Source organism: Limulus polyphemus, unplaced genomic scaffold (genome assembly GCF_000517525.1).
Source record: "Limulus polyphemus unplaced genomic scaffold, Limulus_polyphemus-2.1.2 Scaffold1735, whole genome shotgun sequence".
Taxonomy (NCBI): domain Eukaryota; kingdom Metazoa; phylum Arthropoda; class Merostomata; order Xiphosura; family Limulidae; genus Limulus; species Limulus polyphemus.
In genome coordinates, this window is record NW_013667345.1 from 86,412 (window position 1) to 103,315 (window position 16,904).

Below are 16,904 nucleotides of genomic sequence, written 5' to 3' on the forward strand. Positions count from 1 at the left end.
GTTCCTAATTTGACAGTGTAAGACTAGAGGGAAGGCAGCTAGTCATCACCACCCACCGCCAACTCTTGGGTTGCTATTTTACCAAAGAATAGTGTGATTGACCGCCACATTATAACACCCCCACGGCTGAAAGGGCGAGCATGTTTGGTAGGACCGGAATTCGAACCCGCGACCCGCAGATTGCGAGTCGAACTCCCTAACCACCTGGCCATGCCGGGTCCGACTATAATTAAACGCAATCGAAATGCAAACGCATAGAGATTTTATTAATGAATGCATAATGTCTTTATCAATTGTAAATCAAGTTCATAACAAGAAAAACAAAGTTCAAAACTCGTTTATATCAAAATAGCTTTGAACAGAAGATCAACTTCAGAAAATATTAAAATAAAATCCCGTGAGTTGAAATATTTAAATTTGTGGTTGCTTTGAATTAATCTTTGAAAGACATATTTGGCTATTATAGAATTTAAGGAAGACTACGTTATGATCCTTATATTGCCAGATTAGCTAGAGATTATTTGGATCAACACGGAGATAGTTTTTACTAATGACTTCTACACTGTCATCAAAAATAATCAAAATAGAACGTTATAGAGGAAAATCCTTGTTCAGGCTGCCAAAGTTGAGTAATAATACAACAAAGAAAACGTTGTTTGTTTTTCTTCCTGAAATGTTGCCCAGCAGATGAAACAGCACTATCCCATTGATAAACATCAAACATCTAAAACCTTAATATAAAGGATATACCATAAAACTGAAAAATAATCTGACAAGTGTTTGAAACTAGCATTTTTTAGTTTGCCAAAAACAAGCTTTCAGAGAAAAATGAGATCAAATTGAGACGTTCTACATGTACGGAAAGTGTATGTTGTCTAACCTCTGTCCAGAATCAATGCAATCTACAGAAAGCCCAAAGCACAGAAGGATTTATAATGATATCCCTAATTCGTTCATGACAAAGATAAGAAGTTGGAGATTCACTTAGAAAAAAATGACTCTCAGATAAGAGCGAAAGTAAATTAATGCTAAATTTATAGACCTTCAAGCTTCTCTAACACTGCTATATGATATAAACTATTCAACTTATTGGCGGTGCAACTCTTGTAAAAAAGTACCATCAATATCTGCACACATTCTATTATTTGATGTTATATAACACTGTTATATTACAACATAACATTTATGCAACGTGCACTATAGCAATTTATAACCAAAGCTTTCTAAAAACTAACCAGTTTACAGACTAAACACTTGCTAAGTAAACGATATATATTGTATACCATCATCAATAACCGTCTTTACTTCGGCCAACTAAGTGACATTAATATTAACTTATTGTATCCAAATTTTATGAGCTAACAAAACCAGAAAAAGAAGTTGAATGTCAGATATGTCAATCACTCAAGTCAGTATATTCGCATACAATTTAAATCAAAGCAGCTGTTTGGGTTTGTTTGCGATATTTTTTTCTTCTTTCCTTTTGGTTTATCATTCGATGGTAAACTGATAGATAAAGTATCTCAACTTTCAATTTACGTAAATTTTCCATCAGTTTTGGTGAGCGAATGATACATTTACCAGATCAGATAGTTTCAATTTTGATTCTACATAATAGCATTACAAAATACTGACCATAAGAGATGTAAATTGAAACCTTCTGTGCCTTGATGCTGTCTAAAAGGAACAATATAAAAACAATTGTTCACAAACATTGTTGATCTGGATAAGCTATTAAAAATATTGTGGGCAACTGTAGTTGATATGATCGTAAACACAATAATCTCCTTGTCGAAGACCCGCGTTTGAACTTAATGATTTTATGCTAGTTTTTCAAAATGTTTGATTACTTTCTTTCAACAAGGTTGTATAACTCCTTTTACAAAATATTAGGCTGAACGTGGCAAAGTAAACGGCAGGTACTATTGGCTTGTTGTCTCTCTATGGTTCTAAATTAGAGATGACTATGATTGAAACATTCTCATCTTGAAAATACCAAATTCATAAAATTTCAAATGAAATAGCAGAGCCCAGATAAAACAAACCATGCTTTAAAGCCGATTTTATAGTGTTTTGTAACTTATTATTGTTATTATTTGATAAATTTTAATTTAAACTTTTGTTCAATAGGTTCGTGATATACACTACCCTATCAAAGTTATCTAGGCAATGGAAACTTTGTGAAGACTTTATGTGATTACTCTTGAAAATTATTTCCAAAGCTAGGTCTGTCGACGACGACCGGAAAACGATCCATCCACACCCTGGAAAATAGTTACATAGACATACAACAGACAGTATTATCATATTTATATAGATACACATATATATTAATTTACAGTATTCTTAAATTAATTTGGAAAGTATATTTCCCGTAGTGGCTCTGCTACTTTTTACAGAGACTACGCATTATTTTGGATTTTTATTATCGCTTAAGAGCATCCGTAGTTTCTGTTTTTTTTTCTTATTGTTTTGATTTTTTAACGGTTTCTCGACTGATTTTATAATCCTAGTTGCATTGTAAGATTAGCGTCGTTACAACTGTGACAGGTTTGTATAATGTAATTTTGTCTGTCAACGGGAATTTTATCGAGAAAGTTGCTATTACTGCTGAAACGGAGACAGTTCTGTTGACATCGTAATGACAATAAGTGCTTCAACTCAACCATCAATATTGAATAACACGTCTCGGACTGATGGTGTCATTGTGTTGGTGCTGAATACAGCAGAGTTGCTTGGAGACGTCTAAATGTCACCACTATGTATTAGTTAAAGTGAAACACAAGTACCACTCCAGAACCCAGTTGACCAATCAGAATAAAGAAAAATGTCTCGATAGTGAAACGTTTTCAAATAATACTCGCTGTTTCTCTTCATTTATTTTTAGACAGACAGTTCCAGGCCATTATTGATTCTCTTGGACTTGTATAACAAAGATCTTTGAAAGAGTTGTCAATATCCTGTAAAATTACACTTAAAGTACTATTCAACAATTCTTTTTACAAGAGATTCGATTTTGCGTCGCTTTAATGCCCAAAGCTTCTTCATGTACTAAACTTATTTATAAACAAACCAGGAAAGGCTATCTTATCTGGTTGCAAAGCCTAGCATTTATTGAAAACATTGCTAACAGTTGGTAGAAGCTATTTTGTCTATCTTAATTATTGAACAAATAAATTATGTAAATAATTGTGTGATAATATATTATCCTTTAGCTTGAGGACAATAAACTCATTCGTTTTTTTTTTTTGTTTAGATGTATCACTTAAAAGATAACCAGCAATGGTACTTCATGGAATTTCAAGCCAGTTTAAAAAAACGTCGCTTAAAACTCGTGCCAGCTGATTTTATTTGCTCTTCAATAATTATATCTGTTTATTCTCATTTTGTTCTTCAGACAAACAAGATGTACCCTCGTACTGCAAACATGATTTTATGCTTCAACAGTTTCGTTAGGTTAAGTTATTCTCGTCTCGTTACATTGTAACATATATTTAACTTTTAACAATAATTCTACCAGACAAATATATTTCGATTAGTTATAAATCCGATTTTATTGAAAATAAAACAAAAATCTGGAAATATCACCTTCGGAGAAATTTCATTATCGTGGTGCATTCTCTATTATAAATAGACTGCTCTTCAATCTTTTGGAGCTCAGTTATAAAGTATAAACGTATATCTTGAATAATATGTTCAGTTTAGAAGGTGAAATTATATAGTTCCAAAACAATAGAAACCTCACATAAGCGTCTTTTGGTACAATAAAATAATAAAACGAAAAACAATAGTATATCAGTTCTTAAGTAAAAAATCTGATTTTGGTCGTATTAAAAAAATCAGATATATTAAAGGATCCAGAAACATTCTTATCTGTGAAATGCATCATTTTATAGAAACGTTTGTGCTCTAAGAGACAATACAGATTACTACAATAGCCAAACAAGTGTAACTGGAAAGTAGTCAAAAGATAGAAACAGAAGAATGATGTAACATACTGGAGATGAGACAACAACAACACCTTAAAGATCACGATTGCCCCCCAGTGGCACAGCGGTATGTCTGCGGACTTACAACGCTAGAAACCGGGTTTCGATACCCGTGGTGGGCAGAGCACAGATAGCCCATTGTGTAGCTTTGTGCTTAACAACAAAGAACAACAACAAAATCACGATTAGGGTGAAATTTGTTTGGTTGAAAGGACAATGTAATGTATGTATATTCTTTAAGGAATTTTAATACATTTCTTATTTTTTGTAAAAGTAACTAGCATGATGCTGAAATACTATCAGGTTATAAAGTACCATTTTGTAACTCTTATTTTGAAAAATTTCCAGGCCCGGCGACTCAAAAATCTGAACCAGTAGAAAAGTAAGTAAATTTATAAATATTAAGATTGTGATTTACAGAGAGTCTTAGCAGTAGCAAATGCATCGAAGATTAACAAAATTAGTTTCTAAGTTATTTTTTATACAATATTCTAAGCATTTCTCTCCAACATTATGTTCATCATAAATGTACGTGCTTTATGTCATAAGCAAACGTGTTTTATACCATAAGCCTAGTTTTATATCATCTAAATATTCTTGTACGTGCAATTTTCAGACGCATAGCTACAAAGTGTAGAGCCCCCAGTGGCACAGTGGTATGTATGCGGACTTACAACGCTAGACACCGGGTTTCGATACCCGTGGTGGGCAGAGCACAAATAGCCCATTTTGTTGCTTTGTGTTTAATAACAAACAAACAAACAAAGTGTAGAAAATAAACAATTGTGATCTGGTAGCTTCTACACATTGAAAATACTCTAACAGTAAAATGCGCTGAAATATGGAAACTGTTTTTTTTTTGGTTCCTTTGGTAAAAACCTAATAGAGATATGTGTTTGCTGTAAGCGGATAAATCGTTTTGTGTGAAATACTCCTGAAGTAAAAGTCTGGACACGAGATGGAAAAGTAATACATTATACACTAGTAAGAAGCTCAATATTTTAGATGATAAGCCTAATCACGATATGTCTTAGAGATTCCCAAGTAAACAATTATATTGGTATGTGAGTATACGTTATGCCCACAGACATTGTAATTTATATGTGTGTGTGTGTGTATATGTACATATATATAAACTTCTGTAACTAACCTTTGTTCTAGATGCAAATCCATGTACAGAGTAAAGTGTAATTTATTTTCTCTGTACCTAACGAATGAACTGTGGGCACGTGCGTGATTTTAAATAAAAAACATAGATAGACAGTCTTACAGATCTCTCTATGTGTGTGTATGTAAAAAATGATAACTTAATGTACGCTTACCAAAACGTAAAACTTGAAATTTATTGCAGGGCCTTCCTTTGAAACCTACTGTAGTATTACATTGAATGATTTGTAGGTATATTTGCATAATAATGCTTGTTATGTAATGGAGAATATCTCATTATTTAGAAAGTTAATCAAAAACCAATAATTTCAAACAACGCATAAACATGTCACTTATCTTTCAACAAGTGTAATTTTTCATTACTTGTATACAAATAAAAAAGTATCATTAAGGAAATTCAACATAACTCAGTTTTCACATTACTGCGTAGTGTAGCATGTAAAACATTAGATAAATACGCATATCACTTTTGTACGTACAATATATAAAATCTCTATAGCCACAACATCTAAATAACCTATGTTAACACAGTTATATTTCACACCTTTCACTAAACCTCACTATGACGGAATGAATTCTTGGACTGGGTGTTGTTCTTAGTGGTTATATATGCATTTCTCACATGTTTTATTTTGTTTTTAATATTTAATTAGATAAAATAAAAACAGCTTTCTCTAGTTGTTTCAATTGCATTAGGAGATCAAAAACTGCATTTTGAACAAATATAATCAATATAAGTTTAAATATAAGTGATACGTTCAAATTAAAGTTTTTTAATTTATCTGTGAGGGAGTGAGTTTATACAGAACCAAGTTTCTTATTTTTAAATATTAGCAAAACTTATTTTAAAAATGTAGCTTTTGATAGATTTTGTTCTTTTCAACGTTTAATAGTTCTACTGTATGAATGTTATATTTGTATCGCAGAACAGAGAAGTACGATTCACCGCCAGTACTGAAGACGACACCGTCCGAAGAGAAATGCCCTGATGTTATCCCTGGTATAAATCGTTACATCAATGTGTTTGAATATTAGAAAATAATTTAATAACTTGATATTATTAGGCATAACAATTTACATATAAAACATATCCGAAATATAACTTTATGGATTACATTTAACTTCATTTGGACTTATACAACGAAGACAAAAAAGATAACACTTCAAATCATATCATTGGCCCTCCTCACCCGATAGTAAGATACGTTTCAAATTTCCTATCTTCCAATAATCAAAACATTTTCAATGCTTAATTTTGCAAAAATAGCTAAGCTGAATTGTACCCCTGTTGCAATAAAATCACCGTACGGTGCAACTACCCGTAGGATATAGAAAAATTACAACCCAGTTCTTCATAAGTAAGTTATATAGATAAGCGATTTTATTATTTGTAAATCGTTATGACCTTGTTTGTTTCAGCGTAATGCTACACAATGGTCTATATGCGCTTTATACGCTATGGAGATCGAATTCCAAACTTTAGCGTAATAAGCCACGAAGTTTATTGTAAAGTGACCGAGGGACATGTGATGATTTTATGTTAAAAGTCAGTTTGTGTGTGTTGGTACCAAATCACTGTATCTAAGTCCTGTGTTTTTGTAAAACTAACTAATTTTTACTTCAATCCCACGTACTTTACTCACAGTATGTAGTATTTCTGTCATTGTTGAGTCACTTTACTGGATTTCATCCATATTGCATTAGTAAGTTAACCGTTATTGATTTTTATTGTAGAATTTAATTTTTGATCACCAAACGCTATGAAATGGTTCACAAATAAATCATAAACCTTTCTTGTAAAATATAGTTTTGAATTCTATCTCAAGATCGATCAAAGGTCTAATACACTTGCTGGGAGGATTTTAAATCTCAAAGGAAATAACTAGAGAATAAAACTATATACGATGACTCCGGGCTCAGCTACAAAAAGTAATGCATCAAACTAATATAACAACAACAAAGATTTAGTGAAGCTCTCAACGTGTCTACACAAATATCGCATTGTTAACTAGATTTACAGGCAAATAAATAAATAGGTTTATTTACATAGTTAATTATTGATCTGCATGCTTGTAACGAGAGTGGTTAATTTAGTTAAATGTAAAATCTGACACATTGTCAAATTCCAGGTAATAGCGTCAAAATGAAGGCAGCAATTACACCAGCTTATGAAGATTTCGAAATTGAGAAATATAAAATTCCGAAGTCACCCAAAAGTTCTCAATCGATGTGTAAGCCTACCAAACGTGTAAGTAAAATAAACGTACAATGTGTAAACCTACCAAACGTGTAAGTAAAATAAACGTACAAATAGAGTAAGACGAATGAATAAGAAACAAATACAACTGCACTATGATCATATAAGAAAATACAAGTAAATATTGTAATTCGTTCAAACAAAAATGTTCTAGATTAATGATCGTATTAGAAATACAGCTGCACTATGATCATATAAGAAAATACAAGTAAATATTGTAATTCGTTCAAACAAAAATGTTCTAGATTAATGATCGTATTAGATTGTATTAAACAGAAGCACTAGCTTAAAAATCATAAAGCCATTAAAATGGCGTTAACGCTGCCCCTTTTTAGGGCAGATTGATTTTCATGAACCATTAAGTTGTTAGATATGAATTGATTCATTAAAATCTTAAAACTATTGGTTTAAATTTATTTAATTATTTAATTTATTTTCTTATTAAAGTTATATTTATGAGCCTCTCAAACATGATTATTTCATTGTTTTCTACTGATGGAAAACATATTAAGTCTTACAAGAAGTAAACATAAATGAAATTTTTCTAAGAATAAAAAACAATTATTTCAAAAACACTCATGTCATACTTTTTACAACTGTTTAAAGATCGTAGTCTTAAACTATACTGACGTCTGTGTTTGGTTTGGTTTGAATTTCGCGCAAAGCTACACGAGGGTTATCTGCGTTAGCCGTCCCTAATTTAGCAGTGAAAGGTATCCAACTCTTTGTTGGAATAGTGGGATTGATCGTCACGTTATAATGCACCCACGGCTGAAAGGGAGTGCATGTTTGGTAGGACGTGGATTCGAACCGCAACCCTCAGATTGCGAGTCTGGAAAAAAAAACAACTATTGTTGTTGTTTGTTATTAAGTAAAGCTACACAAAGAGCTATCTGTACTCTGCCCACCACGGGTATCGAAACCCTGTTTCTAGCAGTATAAGTCCGCTGGCCAATTCGTACGTTATAATTCAGTGCAATCTTAGCATATCTTTGGTGGGCTATAATTGATACATAATTAGGATATTTTAACTGTCTTCTACTATGTGAATATACTTCGATTATTTAAGGAGTGTTAATTGGCTTCTATTTAACTCAACTACGGAATTACAGTTGAAATATTCTAATTAATTGTTATCAGCATTCTAAGATATTGTTTATCTAACTTTTAGTAGATGAAAACACTAAAACCATTTAGGGGATTTCCGTTTTCATCTTGTACAGATAATTAATTATACGTGTCGCTCTAAATGTATTTCATATGGTTAGTGATAGGAAAATGGAACAAGAAAAGTGTTTTTCAACCGAATGAACAGTTGGCTGCAATTATGTATCTTTTAAGAGCAGCATTATTCATTTAATGTAGTAATTGAGTCGGTATCATTAACAAAGCACCATTAAGGTTTAATACGTTATAATTAAACGATTTTGGAAGCTTACCACGTCGTTACAGTCAATGTCGCCACTTTCAGGCATGTTCTTTTTGACAAACGTGCATATAGATTATAGTATTGCAGCGCAGTTTCTATTTCAAAAGCCTCTGTCGCAAGACTATCATCAAAGGCACAGACACACACCACTTCTACCTGCAAGCTTTCCATAAGGCATGTAATGTACGAGGATAGCGATTCTCTAGTGCTTGTTTGAACAGTCTGATAGCACAGAAATTCATAAACGCTGCACCCTGCGACTTATGGTATAGCATTAATGATTGTTTCGTTTTCCAGCTGTTTGAAATGTGTGATAGTTGAACAAGTATGTTGTGGGTGGAAAGAACGTGTCTACACGTGACTTGTGTCGCTGTTTCCGACGGAGATCCTTATTGGTTATGCTGCTACTGTTGCTTGGGGCACAATGATGGCTTTTGTTACTGACTTCTGTGTTTGTGGATTCTCACCTGTTACAAAACGCCCTACTTTGCTTACCACTTGTTGCAGGTAATTTTTCTGGATGGTCCTGATGCCCCACGTTTATACATATTCCTTTGTTTTATAATGTCATTAAGTACAAAGGATATCCATATCTTGGAAATTCTAGACCTCCGATTTGAACACATCTTTATAATCTGAATGTATAAATATTTTCAGTCAGACAGGACTGTCACATACCCAACCAAAAAGTGATCAGTTTTTGGTGGCATCACATCACCTACGAAACGACAATGTCAAAACGTAGTTACATGTCATTCCCTCGCGACTATAGTTGTCACGTGACTTGCTGGGTGTCATATTAAAAATTGTTTTAATATAACGTACTCTACCCACTATATTACAAAGTGTTGAACACTCAAATTGAAATTAGTTAGAAATAGCGACAGACTGAATTAACTTCTCTATGGTTGGTAAAATGAAATAACCAGTAACGAGTATACACACATTTTCCTTCCCACAGGAACTGACAAACTCTTTACATCTGCAGGATATATTTATGAATAGCCGACTGACGTCATTATGGGGGATATTCTTCTATTCCTCATTTAGGGTAATACCACTCTATGGGGTCGTGTCGCGTGTTAAAGCTATGATGTACACGGTGTCCAAGGGGGTTCCATAGTTGTTCTGGTGAACTTGGATCAAATATTTTTATTGGTCAGTTCATGATCTCTATGATTTTTTTTTCATGTTAGTATAACAATCCTGACAATATGATATCGGGCAATGGGTCTAGGTCTGGTGTGGTTTTGGTCTTATCGTAAACTTCGGTAACAAGTCAATATACCTTCGAACAGCCAGTTCATCCTGTGGGCACAAACTAGGATCTGTATGTATACGGTCATACTAATTGCTACCAACACTATAACTTAACAATCCATGTGATTGTCATTCAGTACATTACACTGAGTAAGTCGTTAATCAGACACGATCTGTCGATCAGTTAATGAAATGCTTAAACCTTAAAACGTTTGAGAAGAGCATGGGGACTCATTCTTCTTTTTGTTATTTCTGATCGTTTCATCAAGTGTCTAAACGAACTGTATTGAGCTGTGCAGTAAACTGCAAGTTTAAAGCAGTTCTTCCGAATTTTGAGTCGTTGTCAGAAGGTTATTCTATGACGTTTAGTGAGCGATGAGTATTCCACTTGATTTATTGTATTCCATATTAAGTCAGTCGCCATTGAAACCACAATTCCTACTGATTATGCTTTCTAGAGAATAATCATTACATGACATAGTTGTTATGCTACGACCAGTTGTTTTATAGTATATTCACAACATTCTAACTCAGGACATTAGTATTTGATTGTCTAATGTCCACTAATTACATTTCTCTCCCAAGTTGTACTTTTATTAAACACCTTTGCTTTCCACTAGTAACATTGCCACACATACGTACGAATATAAATAAATTAGATGATATGATCACAAAAACAGCAAATGACCAAATCTGGAGACGAAATGATGGTACTTTCTTTTCAGGAAGGTGGTATTTGCAAATGCTTCGACATAAAATTTCTCTCTCAATTCTCAAAATGAGAAATATGAAACTTTGACGAACTAACATATAGCTTCAGATGTAAATTTTCAGGCAGCACTAAGGCTTTTCCTCTATATTTTTGGATATAGCGTACTAAGCCAGAATAAAAGATATCAGTTTGGTTTACAGCAAATCACTATGCTTACAGAACTTAAAAAAAACTTACTTTTTTGCAAATGAAAAAAACTCAACATTTCGGCTGGCTTCTATCAATGTATTAAGACTGATAAGATTTTTTTAACTGTCTTCCAATACGTGATTGCAGACATTTTGTTTAAAGCATTTGTTTAAGTTTATAACTTAACATATCACAATTCATATCATTTGGCTAGATTAATATTTGATTCTGCTCATCGAAATTAAAGGAAAACAATCGTCTATTAGAAAGTGTTTTCACTTATTTCAGAAGAAGGTTTCAGATCCTATCGGCCCTGTCTGTTCTAGCCACAACAGTACATACAAACAAATAATCAAGAACAGTTTCATTGTCCATCTTGCACGTTGGGTCACAAACCCAACTAATTCATTTTGTTATTCACTAAAGCCCGATGTACCAATCAGAAGACCGAGATTAACAACAGCTAGAGAGGTGTGACAGTCATAAAGTAATGAATCATCCAGGTATGCAATGGTGTATATTTAATGTAAATAAATATTGGAACATTAGATAAATAGAGTAGATCACAATTTAATTTGTCGACCAACGTTCGATCTTGAAGTTTACCTACAAAAACATTAATACTGAGTATAATCATGCTTTACGATCCTTCACAGTTCGCTACTTATTACAGTACAATGCATGAACTGGATTTTGTCTCTGATGCTTAAACTAAATGGAACGTTTTCTTCACCGAGGAATTAGGGCTTCTTAATCAAAGTATAAGCTCAGTTTGTATCTTGAGTCTTTGTCACTGTCATCTTAAAGTGGCCAGCCCTACTTACATCAGTTGTCCTCCTGAAGATGATCTTCTGCTTGCCTTTTTCTTATCTAGAGGCTTTAGTAAGTTTCTGAAAATAAAAACAGAATAGGACAATTTGGTAGGGACAACCATTTACTGTAGTTGTCAACAACCATTTACTGTAGTTGTCATCAAAGCTATTTCGTAATTTTACTTTGAAAATGTGCTTTCGCTATTAGAAATGATTTTGATGGAAAGAAAACTGCTGAAATTTAAGCAACTGATATAAAATGACAGCCTCATTTGAAAAAAGTTCGGAATATTATTTTAATCTTAAAAATAGGCGAATTACTTATAATTCCTTGTCTTTGCGACTATTGAAATTGAAACAAAAATATATGTTTCCTTGTGTGTTCAATAGAGACCAATTCAGGTTTATTACGAATTGGCTCACATAAAAATGTATTTTTAAGGTTAAGATCTGATGCAACATATTGTTCTATAAATAGTGTTATGTGCTGATTTGAGAATGTTTTTATCAGGTATGATATTGCTTCAAATTCTAGGATCAAAAAGGATAGCTACATACAAACTGTTGAATTGCAAGTCTTCATCTAGGGGGTTTTAATACTCCATATTAACTATATATTTGGAATTTTTTCTCAGTTTTCTGCAATACACAAAGCTACATACATATAAGTAAATTCCTCGTTACAGTAAAAAACTAAAAGTAAAATTTGTAACGCTACAACTTGTTAAACAATTATTTCTATTTTAGAGAGCTTCCAATATTGTGTTGGAAGTAAGAAAAGTAGATTATTAGTTATTAATGCATCAAATAATATATAAATTCAATGGAATCACTGATTACTTCTCTAAGAGTTTAAAACAAACAATAGTATATTATTGAGCGTATTAGAAACTTATGAGGGTAGCTGTCATTTATAAGTGGAAAGACACGATTTTTAATAGAAATGATGCCATTTGATTCGATTCGATCATAGTTTAATCTAACAAAATCAAGATGTACTCGAAACTCATATTCAGTTTCTATAGAAAGCCATTCAGTAATTAGTAATAAACACTTGGAAGATTGACTACAGCAAAATATGGTAACAAAGACTAGAGAGAACATCGGAGTATATCCTAATTAAGACTAGAGAAAACATCGACATATGTCCTAATTAAGACTAGAGAAAACATCGACGTATATCCTAATTAAGACTAGAGAAAACATCGGAGTATATCCTAAGTAAGACTAGAGAGAACATCGGAGTATATCCTAAGTAAGACGAGAGAAAACATCGACGTATATCCTAAGTAAGACGAGAGAAAACATCGACGTATATACTAATTAAGACGAGAGAAAAAATCGACTTATATCGATTGCCCCAGCCTGCCACTAGCAGCAAAATAGTTCCGGTGTAGTACAGTATATTTCTTTCTGTGTACTTTAGTTCGACATGCACCAAATTCAGAGCTATTTCGTGCTAGTTTGTAGAGTGGTATTCAGCCAGACACTTTCTGCGTTGATATATTATTATATTTTTATTGCTTTGGTTCCTTGAAGTGCAACTATGGAAAAGAGCATTTTTAAAATTGAATTGTTCCAGAATTCGTTCACATAGAAAGTGCAAAAAGAAAAATTTAAATAGTTCTTTCTCAAACTTTGTTTTCCGTTATTTACTGGAATATGATGTTTAAACATAAGCGTGAGCTGGAATTTAATATTCGCAGACTTATATACGTTGATGAATGTTACTTTGAGAAGTAAGAATACAGACTATCTGTTACATATCCTACTGAAAAGAGTATTTTCATGCAACCGCAAAGGGGTAGATTTTATTCACCCCGTTTAAACCAAGAATATTGCTATATCCTAGGAATTTCAAGTATGTCTTTAAATAATTAAATTTCTAAAGAAACTGACAACGTTCCACAACAGTGTCTTTTTTTTTTTCTCGACCTATCAAAGTCAAGTCTCCCCTAAATATTTTCACCCAGCTTGAGTGTTGCTTAAAAATGTTGGTCCTTTTCATTTTAACGAATTTATTAATGTCATAATTCTATAATCGCTTCATAAAAACTGAAATTTCATACATTCAATAACACTTCGTTTTTACCGAACGTTTGAATATGGATTTCGTTATGAGCATCTGGTAATCGCGTGGTCAACAATACTTTGATACAGCTGTTTTTTTTAGCTGTTCTACTGAAAACGTATACAAATGTTAGTAAATTCATTCAGAATGAAAAGGCTTACAGCTAATTGAAGAGAGCGAGAGAGAGAGCTGTTCCTGTGCAATTTGTTTTATAAATGGTATCTTTATGGTGACTAATTATAGCATACGTTTGTTTGTTGCTAGGGTGTGCCTTTCAAGGGCATTGAAATCCGTTTTTAGTGTTATAAAGTCTTTTTTTCGTTCATTTACAGAATTGCTAATAAAAGGTAAATGTTATATTGTTTGAGAAATATTGAAAAAAATAATTTCTATGTTATTAACATCAAAGCTACACAATAAGTTACCTGTGCTCTGCCTACCACGGGTATTGAATACCGAATTTTAGCATTATAAATCTCCAGACTTACTGTTGAGTCACGGGGATTATTTTAAAAAAGCTTATATACTGTCAAAATGCTGGGTTATGAACTTTTGAGTGCTTATTTGGGAATATTTTCAGTGTTTACATTTAATTATCATATTCATCATATTTTGAGAATAATAGTTATTGTTTTATTTTAAAATAGATATCATTCACCTCAGATATATACATTATCGTTTGGTAACATTTGATGTTGGCTTGGCACGAGGTGGTCATTAGAGCATTCGACTCGCAATCTGCAAATCCTATCACCGAACACGCTCTTTCCTGTAGCCATGAGAGCATTATAATGTTTTAGCCAAACTTATTATTCGTTGGTAAAGAGTAGCCCAAGAGTTGGCGGTGGATGGTGTTGGCTAACTATCTTCCCTATAGTCTATCACTTTAAGATTAGAAACGACTAGAGCATGTATCCTTAACTAGCTTTGTACGAAATTCAACAAATAAACATGTGTTTGATGTTTAAAATTTTATTTTAGATGGTATTCTAAACTTCTCTTTTATGTAACTTTCATTAACTTAATCATTTGTAACTTGCATTTAATCCTCTATAAATATATATTATTGCTAGGTTTGTTAACGTTTTGAATGCGAAAGGTCAAGTATAGAGCATTTTCAATTTAACATAAGCTTTATGATATATATTATGTTCTATAATCTTTAATTTCCTATTTCTAACATTCATAGGAGACAAATTCACCCACTTCTAATCCGACGTTCAACAAACCAAAACAGGAATCTTATCCTCAACCTCTGCAAGAATTTTCTCATACAAGTGGTCAGAAACGGGTAAAGGTATTACCAACTCCTCCGCCAGGGCGGCGTCATGAAGAACCGATTCATGAGGATACTAACGTGTGACTACACCACTGTTATATAAAAGAAGACTTTTTAACGTGTCTGTTCGAAATAAAAGGAAGGAAATGAATTAACTTTTTCAGTTAATGATATGTTGTTGTTTAGTTGCCTCCACAAAATAAGTGCTTGATGTCAAAATCGTATTCCTGTACGGAGTTGTTAAATAATTTTAATGTATTCATGAGCTTTATATTCTATTATTTATTACTAAAAACAAGAGAAGTGCCCAAAGAGTCTGAGAAAAGTGACTTAAACGCTCTACCTCAGTTTTCAGAAGTTGTTATGGCACCATCTAGTTTAACTGTGATCTCCCAGTTAATGTTGTACCGTCATGCTTACTTTGCTTTGCGTTTCAGGTCTTTCAAAACATTCCTGGTATGAATTTGTTTGCAGAAACGATTGCGGGTGATAAACGGAAATTAAGTTCGCAAAGGCAGTAGGTGTTTGTTTTCAATTGTTTCTTAATATTATCATTTCTAATGTTAATGTGCCGAATTATAATGATGTATGGGACTTCAAATTGATCAACACCCAAAAGGTATTATTTAACGTATTTATTAAACATCAGGAGATGAATATGATTTTAAAGACAAACAAAATAAAGAATTGCTTTGCTTGTATCTATTATTCTTGTATTATTTTCCATCATCAGCTAAAGCTAACGAGAAAGTATTTTTATGAATTTGATCAAGTTCAATTTCAAGATAAAAATACATATTTAGACAATGCGGACTTTCAGCGATGTTTATTTGATTTTTAAGAAATGTTTTTTTTTCCTTTCTAAACAGTAAAATTACTGACACATCGCACAAAATCAGTGTAATGGTGTAAGTCTACATCTCAATCCTCTATAGTAATTAGGTGAAATATCTCATTACATCAATGTTGACTGTTTACCTTCCAGAAAAAAATACGAACACTTTCCATATTAATATTTAATCACAGCCTCTCTCTCATTCTGTCAGTTAGGTTACCAGTTAAGATCTCAATTTTGAATAAAAGTATACGTTTACGTATATTTGAATATCTTAATAGAAAATAGTTTATATATCTTGTGAAATTAAAGGCAAACCAACAGTGCGGCCATACTATAATTTGCCTTATACTAAGGAACCATGTTTTACACATTCCGGGATACCATCGTATATTAGACTTTGAAAAGGCCTCATTCAAAAGGGCAGTTTTAAACAATGTGGACGGCGTTTGAAACTTAGTGACTTATTGCGGTATAAAACAAAAAATGAGATAAAAGAGAGCGATAAACCTTTACGTTATGTTCTTCATAAAGACGACCATATGCGCACAAAGACCGGACTATATGTTCTTCATAAATACGACTATATGCGCACAAAGACCGGACTATATATGTTCTTCATAAAGACGACTATATGTGCACAAAGACTAGACTATATGTTCTTCATAAAGACGACTATATGCGCACAAAGACCGGACTATATATGTTCTTCATAAAGACGACCATATGCGCACAAAGACCGGACTATATGTTCTTCATAAAGACGACTATATGTGCACAAAGACTAGACTATATGTTCTTCATAAAGACGACTATATGCGCACAAAGACCGGACTATATATGTTCTTCATAAAGACGACTATATGCGCACAAAGACCGGACTATATGTTCTTCATAAAGACAC

At 32.8% G+C, this 16,904-nt stretch overlaps 1 protein-coding gene across 1 annotated transcript in view; it reads left to right on the top strand.

Moving 5' to 3' along the window:
• Nucleotides 1–15,866, top strand: part of LOC106464754 (hemicentin-2-like) — a 53,069-nt gene extending 37,203 nt beyond the window's left edge. Inside the window, exons 9-12 of the mRNA XM_013924911.2 lie at nucleotides 4,338–4,371; nucleotides 6,083–6,156; nucleotides 7,286–7,404; nucleotides 15,076–15,866. Coding sequence (XP_013780365.1) covers nucleotides 4,338–4,371; nucleotides 6,083–6,156; nucleotides 7,286–7,404; nucleotides 15,076–15,249 — 401 coding nt within the window. The 3' untranslated portion in view covers nucleotides 15,250–15,866. The remainder of the gene's footprint in view (nucleotides 1–4,337; nucleotides 4,372–6,082; nucleotides 6,157–7,285; nucleotides 7,405–15,075) is intronic.
• Nucleotides 15,867–16,904: the final 1,038 nt, after the last annotated feature.